This window comes from Oncorhynchus mykiss, chromosome 9, assembly GCF_057628025.1.
Source record: "Oncorhynchus mykiss isolate SJ-2025 chromosome 9, ASM5762802v1, whole genome shotgun sequence".
NCBI lineage: Eukaryota > Metazoa > Chordata > Actinopteri > Salmoniformes > Salmonidae > Oncorhynchus > Oncorhynchus mykiss.
The window spans coordinates 39393289-39411538 of NC_143030.1; the positions used below are offsets into that span (position 1 = coordinate 39393289).

General features: G+C 43.5%; 2 protein-coding genes across 16 annotated transcripts in view; one reads left to right on the forward strand and one right to left on the reverse strand.

The window, feature by feature from the left end:
- LOC110531155 (membrane-associated guanylate kinase, WW and PDZ domain-containing protein 1) overlaps window positions 1-18250 on the reverse strand; it is a 314347-nt gene that overhangs the window by 223311 nt on the left and 72786 nt on the right. For all 15 annotated transcript variants that reach the window (XM_090184134.1, XM_090184132.1, XM_090184131.1 and 12 more), the window contains exon 2: window positions 1583-1699. In XM_090184134.1, the coding sequence (XP_090040260.1) occupies window positions 1583-1699 (117 nt within the window). The remainder of the gene's footprint in view (window positions 1-1582; window positions 1700-18250) is intronic.
- LOC110531962 (renin) overlaps window positions 1-18250 on the forward strand; it is a 197052-nt gene that overhangs the window by 65332 nt on the left and 113470 nt on the right. The window lies entirely within an intron of this gene.

Genomic DNA, 18250 nt, shown 5'->3' on the forward strand with positions numbered 1-18250 from the left:
AGGAGGAGACTCAGAGAGAATGCGGAGGAGGTGTAGGAGGAATAGGAGTAGGAGGAGACTCAGAGAGAATGTGGAGGAGGTGGAGGAGGAATACAAGGAGACTCAGAGAGAATGAGGAGGAGGTGGAGAAGGAATAGGATTAGGAGGAGACTCAGAGATAATGCGGAAGAGGTAGAGGTGGAGGAGGAATAGGAGTAGGAAGAGACTCAGAGAGAATGCGGAGGAGTTGGAGAAGGAATAGGAGTAGTAGGAGACTCAGAGAGAATGCGGAGGAGTTGGAGGAGGAAATGGAGTAGGAGGAGACTCAAAGTGAAGGCGGAGGAGGTGAAGGAGGAATATTGCAGGAGACTCAGAGAGATTGCGGAGGAGGTGAAGGAATAGGAGTAGGAGACTCAGAGAGAATGTAGGAGGTGGAGGAATAGGAATAGGAGGAGACTCAGAGAGAATGCGGAGGAGGTGGAGAAGGAATAGGAGTAGGTGGAGACTCAGAGAGAATGCGGAGGAGGTGGAGAAGGAATAGGAGTAGGTGGAGACTCAGAGAGAATGTGGAGGAGGTGGAGGAGAAATGGAGTAGGAGGAGACTCAGAGAGAATGCGGAGGAGGTGGAGTAGGAATAGGAGTAGGAGGAGACAGAGAGAATGCAGAGGAGGTGGAGGAGGAATATGAGTAGGAGGAGACTCAGATTGAATGCGGAGGAGGAGGAGGAATAGGAGTAGGAGTAGGAGGAGGCTCAGAGAGTATGCAGGGGAGGAATAGGAGTAGGAGGAGACTCAGGGAGAATGCGGAGGAGTTGGAGAAGGAATAGGTGTAGGAGGAGACTCAGAGAGAATGCGGAGGAGTTGTAGAAGCAATAGGAGAAGGAGGAGACTCAGAGAATGCGGAGGAGGAGATGGAGGAGGAATGGGAGTAGGAGCAGACTCAAAGAGAATGCGGAGGAGGTGGAGGAGGAATATTGTAGGAGGAGACTCAGAGAGATTGCGGAGGAGGTGAAGGAATAGGTGTAGGAGGAGACTCAGAGAGAATGAGGAGGTGGAGGAGGAATAGGGGTAGGAGGAGACTCAAAGAGAATGAGGAGGAGGGTGAAAAGGAATAGGAGTAAGAGGAGAGGATGAGAGGATGAGGAGGATGGTGAAAAGAAATAGGAGTAGGAGGAGACTCAGAGAGGATGCGTAGGAAGTGGAGAAGGAATAGGAGTAGGAGGAGATTCAGAGAGGATGCGGAGGAGGAATAGTAGTAGGAGGAGACTCAGCGAGAATGCGGAGTAGGTGGAGAAGAATTAGGAGTAGGAGGAGACTCAGAGAGAATGAGGAGGAGTTGGAGAAGGAATTGGAGTAGGAGGAGACTCAGAGAAAATGCGGAGGAGGTGGAGAAGTAATATAAGTTGGAGGAGACTCAGAGAGAATGCAGAGGTGGAGGAGGAACGGGAGTAAGAGGAGACTCAGAGATAATGTGGAGGAATCTTATGCGGAAGAAGAGGGAAAGATGAGGTGTGGATGAAAGAGAAGACAAAGGAGAAGGACTATTGTGTGGATGATGTGGAGTTTTAGGAGGAGGAAGATGAGGCTGAAGATGATGTACTCACAAGGCACAGCGTTGCGGTAGAGGTTATCTCTGATGGTCTGTTGGAGCTCATGGTCAAGAGAGTATTTCTGAAACTTCAGGCTCAGGTAGTGCTTCAGGTCTTTGTTCAGTTTGTTACCTGCACAGGGAAACCACACAGGAACAGTTGTTACGCCTCATATTTCCTATAACATAATTTGCATAGCAAATGTAAACATACAGTGCCTTGCGAAAGTATTCGGCCCCCTTGAACTTTGCGACCTTTTGCCACATTTCAGGCTTCAAACATAAAGATATAAAACTGTATTTTTTTGTGAAGAATCAACAACAAGTGGGACACAATCATGAAGTGGAACGACATTTATTGGATATTTCAAACTTTTTTAACAAATCAAAAACTGAAAAATTGGGCGTGCAAAATTATTCAGCCCCCTTAAGTTAATACTTTGTAGCGCCACCTTTTGCTGCGATTACAGCTGTAAGTCGCTTGGGGTATGTCTCTATCAGTTTTGCACATCGAGAGACTGACATTTTTTCCCATTCCTCCTTGCAAAACAGCTCGAGCTCAGTGAGGTTGGATGGAGAACATTTGTGAACAGCAGTTTTCAGTTCTTTCCACAGATTCTCGATTGGATTCAGGTCTGGACTTTGACTTGGCCATTCTAACACCTGGATATGTTTATTTTTGAACCATTCCATTGTAGATTTTTCTTTATGTTTTGGATCATTGTCTTGTTGGAAGACAAATCTCCGTCCCAGTCTCAGGTCTTTTGCAGACTCCATCAGGTTTTCTTCCAGAATGGTCCTGTATTTGGCTCCATCCATCTTCCCATCAATTTTAACCATCTTCCCTGTCCCTGCTGAAGAAAAGCAGGCCCAAACCATGATGCTGCCACCACCATGTTTGACAGTGGGGATGGTGTGTTCAGCTGTGTTGCTTTTACGCCAAACATAACGTTTTGCATTGTTGCCAAAAAGTTCAATTTTGGTTTCATCTGACCAGAGCACCTTCTTCCACATGTTTGGTGTGTCTCCCAGGTGGCTTGTGGCAAACTTTAAACAACACTTTTTATGGATATCTTTAAGAAATGGCTTTCTTCTTGCCACTCTTCCATAAAGGCCAGATTTGTGCAATATATGACTGATTGTTGTCCTATGGACAGAGTCTCCCACCTCAGCTGTAGATCTCTGCAGTTCATCCAGAGTGATCATGGGCCTCTTGGCTGCATCTCTGATCAGTCTTCTCCTTGTATGAGCTGAAAGTTTAGAGGGACGGTCAGGTCTTGGTAGATTTGCAGTGGTCTGATACTCCTTCCATTTCAATATTATCGCTTCCACAGTGCTCCTTGGGATGTTTAAAGCTTGGGAAATGTTTTTGTATCCAAATCCGGCTTTAAACTTCTTCACAACAGTATCTCGGACCTGCCTGGTGTGTTCCTTGTTCTTCATGATGCTCTCTGCGCTTTTAACGGACCTCTGAGACTATCACAGTGCAGGTGCATTTATACGGAGAATTGATTACACACAGGTGGATTGTATTTCTTCATCTTTAGTCATTTAGGTCAGCATTGGATCATTCAGAGATCCTCACTGAACTTCTGGAGAGAGTTTGCTGCACTGAAAGTAAAGGGGCTGAATAATTTTGCACGCCCAATTTTTCAGTTTTTGATTTGTTAAAAAAGTTTGAAATATCCAATAAATGTCGTTCCACTTCATGATTGTGTCCTACTTGTTGTTGATTCTTCACAAAAAAATGTAGTTTTATATCTTTATGTTTGAAGCCTGAAATGTGGCAAAAGGTCGCAAAGTTCAAGGGGGCCGAATACTTTCGCAAGGCACTGTACATTTCTTTTGCATGACTGGTCTTTGAGCTGCCTACTCCTCTGACTATTGTTGTCATGCCATATGTGTAGTTAAATAAGAAACAACATGTTCAAATGTAATTACATAACAACTTCCAAATAACCATTTACATTGGCTTCTTTTGGATTCACATTCAGCACCATAGCCACATGAAGTAAGGGTGCTGGAGGTGCAGCAGCACTAGTGATGGGGGCAAAAATCTATTTAGTAACATATAGCAATATTAATTTTGGACTATATATTTTTACTCTAAGTATCAATTTGTAAAAAAAAATCATAATAATAATAAAAATAATGCTTATGTAGGTAGCGTTAGCTAGTGCAAGTAGGCTGTACCTGCACAAAAACTCAGGTATTTTTCATTTTTCATCTTCTTTTGAAATAGTGAGCCATGTTTTCAGCACTTTTATTTCCATGACTGATCAAAACTCATTTTCTCATGCTCTCTCTTGTCTCTCTGCAGCAGACATATAGTGAGCAATGTGTTTGAAACATAACATCGTAATAAAATCCCAGTACCAAATACATATAGAATCGTGAGAATCGCAATACATATCATATCGGCACCTAAGTATCATGATAATATCATATCGTGAGGACCCTGGCAATTCCCAGCCTTTTAAATTTGACAAAAATTATATTATTTCTCCTGTCTGTACCCTACAGACACCAATACAATCATTAACAATAACAAAGAGACGCAATTTGGGCAGAAAGCGTGAACAGCTTGTTGTGTTGCGGCTATAGAAATATAATCCATAGAAGGGTCTTGGAACTTCTAACCCTGGCAATTTGTCTGGTAAACTCATGGGTGAACTCACAATGGCTGCCAGTCCTGACTTGAATGGGCTTGTCTGTTCTATGGATTCTGTTTCTATAGTTGCTGCCGTCAGTGAACAGCAGCTACAATTGGCCTTTAGCTAATTTCTAAATACAATCAAATATATATTTTTTTGTTTGGAAAATGCCTTCAGCTGAAAATAAAATGTGAATCTGTCTGTAAAGCTACCAAATGTTTTCTGAACAACTCAATTTTTTGCCAACAGCACTGTTTTTTCAAAATAGCCTACCGGTGAGTAGCCTACACATGCATATTCATGCTATCTCTATCATTTGTGTGAGTCAGTGCCAGTGGAAAGTATTTTGTCAGTGTCCGACTATGGAAAGAATTAGAAGGTGCTCAACCAACGTGAGTAGAGCTGCAACCTAAAAATGTGTAGACATCATTGGACAGGAAGAGGCATAACGCTTGCTCACCATTTAAAATAAGTTTCAAAGATTGACGTTTCGGCCTTCAATGGCCCATTTACATGCTAAGTCATGTAAATTACGTAGAATTGCATGAAATTCGTTTATGAAAAGCACATTTTATTCCGGGCCCTGCTAAAAATAAATCACAATTTATGCAAATCCTACCAACGCCTCCGCTACTACGTAAAAGGGATGATAGATGCGTGCAATCCTTTATTATAAAGGAGATATCTTCTGTGCTCAGTAAGCTACGCCACTGCCCAGCGGTCTGTCTCACTACCCCAGTGTGGCCTCCTTCATCAATGCATCCATTTCAGTTGCCACAAAGCTGACTGACCCCACCATGAGGAATCAACTTCACCCACAGACACAGAGAGAGGAGAAAAGAGAAGAATACAGAGATAGGGTGAAGTAGAGAGAGAAGAGAGAGAGAGAGAGAGAAGACAGAGAGAGAGCGAGAGAGAGAGAGATGGAGAGGTAAAGAGAAAGATGAGACCCACAGAGAGGCACAGGCCGGGAGGCAGCAAGAGAGGTGGGCTGAGGTAATTGAGAACAACAGTTCCCTGATTGGCTTAGAGCTTCCAGGTTCAGTCAGCGAGAGTCAGTGAGAGTTCCAGAAGGAGAGGAGTCACAATGGGGACAGATGGACAGGGCTTTCTCTCACGCCAGGGTCTCGTTTAGGACCATTTAATGATCTCCAAATATATCATCCATGTCTGGGGAGCTGGCCAGCCATTTTGAGGGCTTTGGCCAGTGTCTCTCCACACAGACCCCTGACCATGATGGAAGCTGCTTAGTAGATATTGCCTCTGTACTGAAATGACACTCTTCAATGTGTATAGATATATTTATAAAATATATAAATTATACAACCACTTTAACATGAACAAATATATTAAATAAAATAGGTTTATATGTTAGCATTTTCAAAAGAAAACGTGGTATTTTACATGGATGATGTCGAAAGTTTTTGGTAGTATGCAAAAATATGTTCACCATTTGAGAGTGCATACTAACCACTTGCTGCTAGTCACTCTGAGATTCAGCCAATCAACTACTCATCGATTAATATTTTGATTATAACTTATCAACTAATTGAGGTCATGATTCTTTTTTGCCCACCTGATTAGTTGGAAACAAGATTATTTGGGAACAAAAGCCGGCTGTCCCCAGTGGCCCTGAGGTACAGCCAGACCGCCAGACAGGCAGACATCTGTCACACAGCCCTGTGGCCCTGCATCACCTCAGCTTCCCATGGACTCACACACACAGACAGCTTAACCATAGACCACACCCTCATTTGTCAATGTCCATCCGAACCCACCTGTTCATAACTGACAGTACAGACTCACTTCAGTCTTACCAATGCAAAACCCACAACCCGTGACCTATAAGATATACCAAGGAGTCCTCACAAACACAGCATCATTGGGAACATCATCAAATTAGGTGAACCATTCCATGCCACAGAATAGACAACAATATTATGCATGGATCAGATAACTCTGCATGCAGGAAGTAATGTAAACTCATAGAAATACGACCATTACATGTTGTCAAGGTAGGAATCTGAAACAGAGGTTTTCACTCAGAAGTGGAAACACTGACCAGCAGCTAGCCTGCTCTTCTGTATTTTTCCGTTCCCCTACACACACAGCTCTCTGTGTAATTCTGGGCGAGCAAAGCAGTCAGGTAATTGTTACCTAGCAACCAGCCAGTGCTGACAACCATCATTACGGTCCCTTCTAGGCAAGCAGCCGGCATTCAAACACAGAAATACAAGATTGCACAAATGCGCATCCGTGCACGCACAAACAAACACGCACACGCACACACACACACACACACACACACACAGGTCAATGAGTACATCCTTGTCATCCTTTACTCCTCTAATACAAGTAAATTAGATATCATAGGTATAAAACATGTTATCATAATCACTATCATCAAAAGAGTCTTATTCTAGTCACATACCATCACTCATGCAAAATACTCAACATTCAACAACTCAATCTCCTTCCCTAAACCCTGAGTCCCAGTAGTATCCCCTGGGTGGGGACTAGCATTAGGCATTACAAAACCCATCCTTTGGCTGGGGAGAGCTAGCAAAGTGCAGGCACAGAGAAGGGAGGGGGGGGCAGCCCAGGTGTCATGCTCCATCAATGAAGAAGTCATTAAATATTTAATATTTCCAAGGATTTACAGCCATACAATCCCTGTGGTACAGATGGTATAGATAAATGTTAGCAGTGGTCACTTCTGTGCGTACAAATGTGTACATCACTTCTCTGTGTGTTTATCTCACTCACTCACTCACTCACTCACTCACTCACTCACTCACTCACTCACAGTAATAATCCCTGTGATACATGAAGTGTGTGTGTGTGTGTGTGAGATAAACACACAGAGCCGTGATGTACACATTTGTACGCACAGAAGTGACCACAGAAGTGACCACTGCTAACATTTACCTACACCACAGGGATTATTACAAACACAGTGTGTGTGTGTGTGTGTGTGTGTGTGTGTGTGTGTGTGTGTGTGAGTGAGATAAACTCACAGAGAAGTGATGTACACATTTGTACGCACAGAAGTGACCACTGCTAACATTTATCTATCGGAAAACAACGCAACACCTGCAAATACACAAACACAAACAAGAGATGTTGATATTTTGATATTTTATGATTGTTCTGATCCCGTATTTGACAGACAATTAGATAATCAGTGATGAAGAGGGAAGCCGAGGCAAATTCCTCTAAGAACACTCTGCCCCAGATAAGAAGGAGCTGAGGAACACACAGAGGTCAAAGAGTCATTTCTACGAACACACGTCTCTGCTTCTCCCTGAAAAACATGAACCTATCAGACACAACACAAAATCTGTTTTCACAGTGATAACAATCTTCCATACACAAAAACAGCAATCATACACATACCAGGGAGGACCATGGCGCTACAACAGCCAATGGAAACAAAATACACCCAAAAGCACTACCATATTTTATCCTGGCTTGAGAACGATTGAAAAGCAGCATGGCGCTAGATGATAAACTGGGTCATTTTAAAGCTTGTCTGAGGTTTCAACACTGGATACTGGTCCTCATAACAATAAAACTACTCCTCTGGGGCCTCTAGGAGATCTGAGTGAAATCTGAGAGATATCTTATGAGGACTGAGAAGGTCCTGCTCCTCTGCTGGTGTGATTGAAGGGCAGTGAATTTGAGCCTCGGAATACGGCACACTGTGGAGGGCTGAGCAGGGGTGAGAGAAAGGCGTGGGGGCGTGATGCCACTACACACACTCTCTGAATCAGAGATGGATTTAACCCAAATAAGAGTGGATTATACACATACTATTATACGGCTCCAGTCAACATTACATAACCTGGGATCTAGCTATGCATCCACTGTCTTATTCAGGGATGGGGGAGGGGCGGCTGCACGACACTGTGGTTTCTACCATCTAGTAGGCTAAGACAAGGGCTGACACACGCACATACACACACACACACACACATATTGAGAGAAAGTGTTTTCTAAAGAAAGATATTTATATTCCAGCTCTCTTCTAAAACACAATATTCTGACAAGAAGAGAAGAAAGACATATGGCATTACTACCTGCAACAACAGTGGAGGGTTGAACTGAACAACCGGCAGTCTTGTTCTTTGCATGAGCTTGCACTGCTCTGATTCGCTACTATCATGTGTCAATCATGCTAGGGGAAATTAAATGCTTGGTGATTACAGTTTCAGGAGAGTGTATCAGTCTTCTCCTAAAGCCTCTGTTGAAGAATGATTATAGATCTAATCCTATATTGTGTGTGTGTGTGCGCTCGTGTGTGTGTGTATGCGCTCGTGTGTGTGTGTGTGTGTGTGTGTGTGTGTGTGTGCGCGTGTGTGTTCGAAGTGTGTTTCAGTGTGTGTGTATATGAATGTGTGTGTGACAGTTTTCAGCTGCTGATTAGGATTCTGCTCCTAACTCTCAGCTCAACACTGCCCTCTGTGTCTCCAGCCACCACTGCCAAGTCTGCAGTTACCAAGGCAACCCAGGGCCCAGCCAGCCAACGAATGAGATGCGCTCTGTGTGGTAACCATCTACTGCTGCCCCCCATTGGCCAACATGGGCAGTTCAGAATCAGAACTGCATGTTTGTGGCCTGAGACTCAGACACTATTATGGGTCAAACTATGTTTAGGATCAAAATAAAACTGATGGACCATGGATTCAATTAATTCAATGAACACTACTTATTTGTAGTCAAGGCTCTCCAATTATGAGTGCATTTAATATAATTACATAACCAAGGTTCAAGTTATTAATTCAAGGAAAATAAAGAGTAGCCAAACGTTTGCTGTATTTGTATTTGCCTTTTTTATGGATCCGCTGCTGCCAAGGCAGTTTTAAAAACATTACAATACATTCATTACAGAATTCACAACACACTGTGTGTGCCCTCAGGCCCATACTCCACTACCACTTATCTACAACACAAAATCCATGTTTTTGTATGTGTATAGTGTGTGTTATCATGTGTGTGTATGCATGTGTCTGTGCCTATGTTTGTGTTGCTTTACAGTCCCTGATGTTCCATAAGGTGTTTTTTAATCTGTTTTTTTTATCTAATTTTACTGCTTGCATCAGTTACTTGATGTGGAATAGAGTTCCATGTAGTCATGTCTCTATGTAGTACTGTGCACCTCCCATAGTCTGTTCTGGACTTGGGGACTGTCAAGAGACCTCTGGTGGCATGTGTTGTGGGGTATGCATGTGTGTCTGAGCTGTGTGCTAGTCGATAAAACAGACAGCTCGGTGCGTTCAACATGTCAATACCTCTCACAATTTCAATTAGTGATGAAGTCAATCTCTTCTTTACTTTGAGCCAAGATATATTATTAATGTTGGCTCTCTGTGTACATCCAAGGGCCAGCCGTGCTGCCCTGTTCTGAGCCAATTGCCCCTCTTTGCACCTGATCACACGACAGAACAGTAGTCTAGGTGTGACAAAACTAGGGCCTGTAGGACCTGCCTTGTTGATAGTGCTGTTAAGAAGGCAGAGCAGCACTTTATTATGGACAGACTTCTCCCCATCTTAGCTACTGTTGAATCAATATATTTTGACCATGACAGTCAAATCAGTCAAATCAAGGGTTTCTCCAAGCAGATCCAGGGTTTCTTCCACATTATTTATTACAAGATTTAGTTGAGGTTTATGGTTTAATGAATGATTTGTCCCAAATACAAGGCTTTTAGTTGTTTAAATATCTAGGACAAACGTTTTCCTTGCCACCCATTCTGAAACTAACTGCAGCTCTTTGTTAAGTGTTGTTGTCATTACAGTTGCTGTAGTATGTGACGTGAATAGTGTTGAGTCATCTGCATACAAAGACATACTGGCTTTACTCAAAGCCAGTGGCATGTCGTTTGTAAAGATTTAAAAAAGTAAGGGGCCTAGACAGCTGCCCGGGGGAATTCCTGATTCTACCTGGATTATGATGGAGAGGCTTACATTAAAGAACACACTGTGTTCTGTTAAACAGGTAACTCTTTATGCATAATACAGCAGGGTATGTAAAGCCATACACATACACTACCGTTCAAAAGTTTGGGGTCACTTAGACATTTCCTTGTTTTTGAAAGAAAAGCTCATTTTTTTGTACATTAAAATGACAGCAAATTGATCATAAATACAGTGTAGACATGGTTAATGTTGTAAATTACTATTTTAGCTGGAATCAGCAGATTTTTGATGGAATATCTACATAGGTGTACAGAGGCAGATCATCAGCAACCATCACTCCTGTGCTCCAATGGCACGTTGTGTTAGCATATCCAAGTTTATCATTAATTGATCATTAGAAAACCCTTTTGCAATTATGTTAGCACAGCTGAAAACTGTTGTTCTGATGAAATAAGCAATACAACTGTCCTTCTTTAGACTAGTTGAGAATCTGGAGCATCAGCATTTGTGGGTTTGATTACATGCTCAAAATGTCCAGAAACAAATAACGTTCTTCTGAAATTCGTTAGTCTATTCCTATTCGGAGAAATTAAGGCTATTACATGCGAGAAATTGCCAAGAAACTGAAGATCTGGTACAACGCTGTGTACTACTTGCTTCACAAAACAGCGCAAACTGGCTTTAACCAGAAAAAAAGAGGAGTGGGAGGCCCCAGTGCACAACTGAGCAAGAGGACAAGTACATTAGAGTGTCTAGTTTGAGAAACAGACACCAAGCAAGTCCTCAACTGGCAGCTTTATTAAATAGTACCCGCAAAACACCAGCCTCAATGTCAGTGAGTTCCTCTAGTGTCTCTAGTCTAGTGTCTGTGTTCTTTTTCCCATCTTAATATTTTCTTTGTATTGGCCCGTCTGAGATATTGATTTTTCTATGCAACTTTGCCTAGAAGGTCATCATCCCGGAGTCGCCTCTTCACTGTTGACATTAAAAATCAGCCGTTTCCAGCAGCAATAGTAACAACATTAACAATGTCTACACTGAATTTCTGATCAATTTGATGTTATTTTAAAGTGGCATTATTAAAGTGACTAGTGATACATTTATTAGTGGCCAATGATTTCAAGTATGAATGTAGGCAGCAGCCTCTCTGTGTAAGGAATACCGGTTTAACAGTCTGATGGCCTTGAGATAAAAGCTGTTTTTCAGTCTCTCAGACCCAGCTTTGATGCACCTGTACTGACCTCGCCTTCTGGATGGTAGCGGGGTGAACAGGCAGTGGCTTGGGTGGTTGTTGTCCTTGACTAAATGATTTATATGTTTAAGGTAATGTTAAGATAATGACAAAAAAATATTCCAACCTGAAACCATATAATTGTATGAAATGTATTATAATCATAAAACTATAATCTGATGATGTGTGTAGTTTTAGTCAGAATTAGAACAAGGACCTTTTGTTCCTTTTTAGTATGTAAGCATGGTGGAAGTGGGAAACAAATGATAAGAGGAGCTATCGACAGACAAGTTGTAATACTGTGTTCCTTACAGGACATTCTGTCTCCACCCGTGGAGGGGAGAAACTGTTAGGCTTGCAGAAACGTATGAAACATGTTGCAGATTAAACAATGTATCTGTGTAATGGAAAAACACAGACTGTCTGAGCAAGGCGTAGCTTAAGATTTGAACTTGTTTGTGTGTGCTATAAAGACTGGGTTTGCATTTTTGATTTTAGAGTACTCCTGTGAATAAACATTTTTACTATTGTAAGCTGGGACTCTCGTCTGTTTCATTCAACCAGAATCTTACAAACTCTGGGTTGCAGACTGAGTAGATTAATTGAAGTTTATGAACATTGATAACGAAATTCTCATAACAATTATCTTTTTGGCCTTCCTGTGACATCGGGTGCTGTAGGTGTCCTGGAGGGCAGGGAGTTTGCCCCCGGTGATGCGTTGTGCAGACTGCACCACCCTCTGGAGAGCCTTGCGGTTGTGGGTGGTGCAGTTGCCGTACCAGGCGGTGATACAGCCCGAGAGCATGCTCTAAATTGTGCTTCTGTAAAAGTTTGTGAGGGTTTTAGTTGGCAAGCCAAAATGCTTCAGCCTCCAGAGGTTGAAGAGGCACTATTGTGCCTTCTTCACCACACTGGGCTCAATCCTCGGGGCAACTCTCTTCTCTGTGTACATCAATGATGTTGCTCTTGCTGCTGGTGATTCTCTGGTACACCTCTACGCAGACGACACCATTCTGTATACTTCTGGCCCCTCTTTGGACACTGAGTTAACTACCCTCCAGACTAGCTTCAATGCCATACAACTCTCCTTCCGTGGCCGCCAACTGCTCTTAAATGCATGCTCTTCAACCGATCCCTGCCCACACCTGCTCGCCCGTCCTGCATCACTACTCTGGACGGCTCTGACTTAGAATATGTGGACAACTACAAATGCCTAGGTGTCTTGTTAGACTGTAAACTCTCCTTCCAGACTAACATTAAGCATCTCCAATCCAAAATTAAATCTAGAATTGGCTTCCAATATCGCAACAAAGCATCCTTCACTCATGCTGCCAAACTTACCCTCGTAAAACTGACCATCCTACCGATCCTCGACTTCGGTGATGTCATCTATAAAATAGCCCCCAATACTCTACTCAACAAACTGGATGCAGTATATCACAGTGCCATCCGTTTTGTCACCAAAGCCCCATACACTACCCACCATTGCGACCTGTACGCTCTCGTTGGTTGGCCCTCGCTTCATACTCGTCGCCAAACCCACTGGCTACAGGTTATCTACAAGTCTCTGCTAGGAACAGCCCCGCCTTATCAAAGCTCACTGGTCACCAAAGCAGCACCCAATCGTAGCTCGCGCTCCAGCAGACTATGTTTTGTTTATTCCATGTGTAACTCTGTGTTGTTGTATGTGTCGAATTGCTATGCTTTTATCTTGGCCAGGTCGCAGTTGCAAATGAGAACTTGTTCTCAACTAGCCTACCTGGTTAAATAAAGGTCAAATAAAAAAATAATTAAAAAAATGTCTCTGTGGTGGACCATTTTAGTTTGTCCTTGATTTGTACGCCGAGGAACTTAAAATGTCCCACCTTATCCACTGCTGTCTCGTCAATGTGGATAGGTGGGTGCTCCCTCTGCTGTTTCCTGATGTCCACTATCATCTCCTTTGTTTTGTTGACATTGAGTTAGAGCAGTGGTTCTTAACCTGGGTTCGATCGAATCCCAGGGGTTCGGTGAGTCAGTCTCAGGGGTTCGGCGGAGGTCAAGACACACATCCGACTCAAATGACTCGTGATGACACGCCCCTCTTGGCCATCATTGGCTGCAGGTGATCACGCTACATCGCTTGGCCTATCTGTGCTGCAGGGAATTTGGTGCGCTCAGTAGTCGACTTGTGACTGTCGTGATGGTACATCTTGTGATTTCTTTCTTTATTTTAATCCCTTCATACTTACTATGTCGAGCAAAAAAATAAAGTGGTCGGACGAATATGTACAATGTGGATTCACATGTATAACGGAACGTGATGGGAGTCAGCGTCCTAACTGCATGATTTGCAATGCCAAGTTGAGCAATTCTAGTCTAGCACCGGCAAAACTAAGAGAACACTTCCTTAAACTGCATGGAGATGGAAAATACAAAAACACAACGCTCGCTGAATTCGATGAAAAGGCTACTCTGCCTGTTCTCGGCTTTGTACCCATCAACAAACCGATCCTCACAGCATCGTACGAAGTTGCTTACCTGATCGCAAAGCAGGGCAAACCACACACCATTGGTGAAACACTCATAAAACCAGCTGTGTTGAAGATGGGGAATATCATGCTGGGAAAAGAGGCTGAACTTAAGTTATCCCAAATTCCTCTTTCAAATGACACCATCAGCGACAGAATAGAGGACATGAGCAAAGACATCTTGGCTCAAGTAGTTGCAGATCTGATTTCAAGCCCGGCAAAATTCAGCCTTCAACTGGACGAGACCACAGACGTTTCCAATCTAAGCCAGCTTGCTGTATTCGTGCGCTATGTGAAAGATGACGTGATAAAGGAAGATTTTTTTATTTTGTAAGCCTCTTACAACAACAACTAAGGCAGCCGATGTGAAGAAACTTGTGGATGACTTCTTCAAAGACAACAATCTTTCGTGGGATATGGTTTCTGCAGTTTGTTCGGACGGAGCTCCAGTCATGCTGGGAAGAAAGTCTGGTTTTGGTGCTCTAGTGAAAGCCGATGCACCACACATCATTGTTACGCATTGTATTCTGCACAGGCATGCATTGGCAACAAAAACCTTGCCTCCAAAACTGGTAGAAGTATTACAAATTGTAGTGGAATGCGTGAACTATGTGCCAACTAGTACTCTGAGGCACTGCATCTTCAGTGAGCTGTGTAAAGAAATGGGCTCTGAATTCGAGGTACTTCTGTACCATTCTAACGTTCGGGGGTTATCCCGGGGACAGGTGCTGAATCGTGTTTTTGCCATGCGTGTGGAATTAGCCCTGTTTTTGCAAGAGCACCAACATTGTCATGCAGATGGCTTCAAAAAGGTCCTTCTCATTTTAGCGTACATGGCTGATATCTTCGCAGCTCTCAATCATCTCAATCAAAAGATGCAGGGCAGTGGAGTCAACATCATCGAAGCGGAGGAAAACCTGAAGGCTTTAAAAAAAAGCTACCGTTATGGAAACGACGAACAGAGAACGATAACTTCGCAAACTTTCCCCTGCTGGACGACTGTAAGTAAGATCGAAGATGTATCTGGAATCGGAGACATTTCTGTACCCGCGGAACTGAAGCAAGCAATTGCCACGCACTTAGGTGAGCTTGCAAAGTCTCTCGACGGATACTTCCCTACGAGAGTCATATCCAGCATGGGTGAGACAGCCGTTCACGTTTAGTGTTGAGACAACAGATGTCAATGATGAATACCTCGATGAAATCCTTGAAATTCAGCAGAGCCAGGTTCAACAGCAACTCTTCAGAACAACAACGCTTTCAACGTTTTGGTGTCAACAAATGGTAACGTACCCTGTTATTGCTAAGAAAGCTTTGGAGATTTTCATACTGTTTGTTACAACATATCTTTGCGAGCAATCCTTTTCGAGGATGCTGGAAATAAAAACGAAGAAAAGGAACAGACTTTGTTGCGAAAATGACATGAAAATGACATGAGAGTGGCACTTGGTGAAGGTGAAGCCGCGCATTTCTGAACTGGTCTCTGAAAGGCAACAGCAGAAGTCACACTGATTTGCAGTAAATATTCATTATTATGTTTTTGTTTTTGTGTGAAAATCATGTTTTGATGATTTTGTTCTTTGAACACAGTTATGTTGATGTACGGTTCATTTTGTGCACCTGTAAAATATATACCTATGTTTTGAATTTGAAAAAATCATATTTTATTTTTCCAATTTAAGAAGGGTTCGGTGAATGCGCATATGAAACTGGTGGGGTTCAGTACCTCCAACAAGGTTAAGAACCACTGAGTTAGAGGTTGTTTTCCTGACACCACACTCTGAGTGCCCTCACCTCCTCCCTGTAGGCTCTCTCATCATTGTTGGTATACAAGCCTACTACTGTTGTGTCATCTGCAAACTTGAGTTGGAGTTGAGTTGGAGGCGTGCATGGCCACGTAGTCATAGGTGAACAGGGAGTACAGAAGGGGGCTGAGCACACACCCTTGTGGGGCCCCAGTGTTGAGGATCAGCGAAGTGGAGATGGTGTTTCCTACATTCACCACCTGGGGGTGGCCCATCAGGAAGTCCAGGACCCAATTGCACAGGGTGGGGATGGGACCCAGGGCCTCAAGCTTAATGATGAGCTTGGAGGTGACTATGGCGTTGAATGGTGAGATAAAGTCAAAGAACAGCATTATTACATAGGTATTCCTCTTGTCTAGATGGGATAGGGCAGTGTGCAATGGGATGGCAATTGCATCGTCTGTGGACCTATTGGGGCGGTCAGCTGGTCTGCGCATGCTCTGAGGACGCGGCTAGGGATGCCATCAGGGCCAGCAGCCTTGCAAGGTTTGGCATGTTTAAATGTCTTACTCACGTCAGCCATGGAGAAGGAGAGCCCACAGTCCTTGGAAACCGCCTTGGTGGCACTGTATTGTACTCAAAGCGGGCAAAGAAGGTGTTTAGTTTGTCTGGAAGCAGGATGTCGGTGTCGGTGAAGTGGCTGGTTTTCCTTTTGTAGTCCGTGATTGTCTGTAGACCCTGCCACATACATTTTGTATCTGAGGTGTTGATTTGTCTCTACTTTGTCTCTATACTTACATTTCGCTTGTTTGATTGCCTTGCGGAGGGAATAACTACACTGTGTGTATTCTGCCATATTCCCAGTCACCTTTCCAAGGATAAATGCAATGGTTCGCGCTTTCAGTTTCGGGCGAATGCCGCCATCTATCAATGGTTTCTGGTTGGTTAGGGTAGGTTTTAATAGTCACAGTAGGTACAACATCTCCAATACACTTTCTTGTAAACTCACTCACCCAATCAGCGTGTATGTTGACATTATTCTCTACCTATAGAAGATCCCTAAATTACAGCTGCTACACATACAGTCTTGGCAAAAAGTTTTGAGAATGACACAAATTTAAATTTTCACCAGTACAGAGCTTGCTCAGGAATGGCAACAGGCAGGTGTGAGTGCATTTGCACACACAGTGAGGCGAAGACTTTTGGAGGATGGCCTGGTGTCAAGAAGGGCAGCAATGAAGCCACTTCTCTCCAGGAAAAACATCAGGGACAGACTGATATTCTGCAAAAGGTACAGAGATTGGACTACTGAGGACTGGGGTAAAGTCATTTTCTCTGATGAATCCCCTTTTCGATTGTTTTGGGCATCCGGAAAAAAGCTTATCCGGGAAAGACCAGGTGAGCACTACCATCAGTCCTGTGTCATGCCAACAGTAAAGCATCCTGAGACCATTCATGTGTGGGGTTGCTTCTCAGCCAAGGGAGTGGGCTCACTCACAATTGTGCCTAAGAACACAGCCATGAATAAAGAATGGTACCAACACTTCCCCGAGAGCAACTTCTCCCAACCATCCAGAAACAGTTTGGTGACGAACAATGCCTTTTCCAGCATGATGGAGCACCTTGCCTTGAGGCAAATGTGATAACTAAGTGGCTCGGGGAACAAAACATTGATATGTTGGGTCCATGGCCAGGAAACCCCCCAGACCTTAATCCCATTGAGAACTTGTGGTCAATCCTCAAGAGACAGGTGGACAAACAAAAACCCACAAATTCTGACAAACTCCAAGCATTGATTACGCAAGTGTGATAAGTATCATTGCTGATTCAGAGGGGTTAAATGCAGAAGACACATTTCAGTTGAAGGCATTCAGTTGTACAACTGAGTAGGTATCCCCCTTTCCCTTTCCTTAACTATATTTAATTGTATTAACCTTTACTTAGTAGGTCCCATTGACATTTTTGTGAGTAGTGTGCACTATTGTAGGTGAGGGGACAGTGTGAAGACAGTGTGACTTCAGGCAGTGGATGAGTGGTCCCTTAGAGCCTTGTGAGCAGTGTTAGTTAATTACGCAGTCCTCTGTGCCAGGACTGGCAGTGTGTTTCCTCATCTCTCAGGAGAAAGTCTTTGGCACAACGCTCCATGTTAAATGACAGCCAGATGGCCATGACCACTGAGTACAGGACCAGAGACAGAGGGAGAGAGAGAGAGAGAGGGATTGGCACACACAAGCAAACACGAGATGGTAGTGCCTGGTGTTGGACTATAAGTACCACCTCAAGTAATGACCCAGGGTTTATGGTGCGAGCAAGATGGTTTCACAGGGCCGGGCAAGAGGCCTCAACCAGGACGCTTCCACTACATAATGGAGGTCACCCTGTCTGGGTTCTGTGGCATGAAGGAGACAGCCGCATGCTCCTTACACCCCTCCTTCCCAAAAAGAGAGTGCACATCAAGATCACTAACATTATCCATCTCAGAAACACAGAGAGTATATAGCCCTTTCCTGCAGTCAATGACCAAAAGCACCCTCTTTGGCCTCATGGGTGGAATGTTATTCAGATTTTTCCTAATTTCATAAAAAAAACTGATGAAAATCAGGTGTTTCTATGTCAAACAGTTTT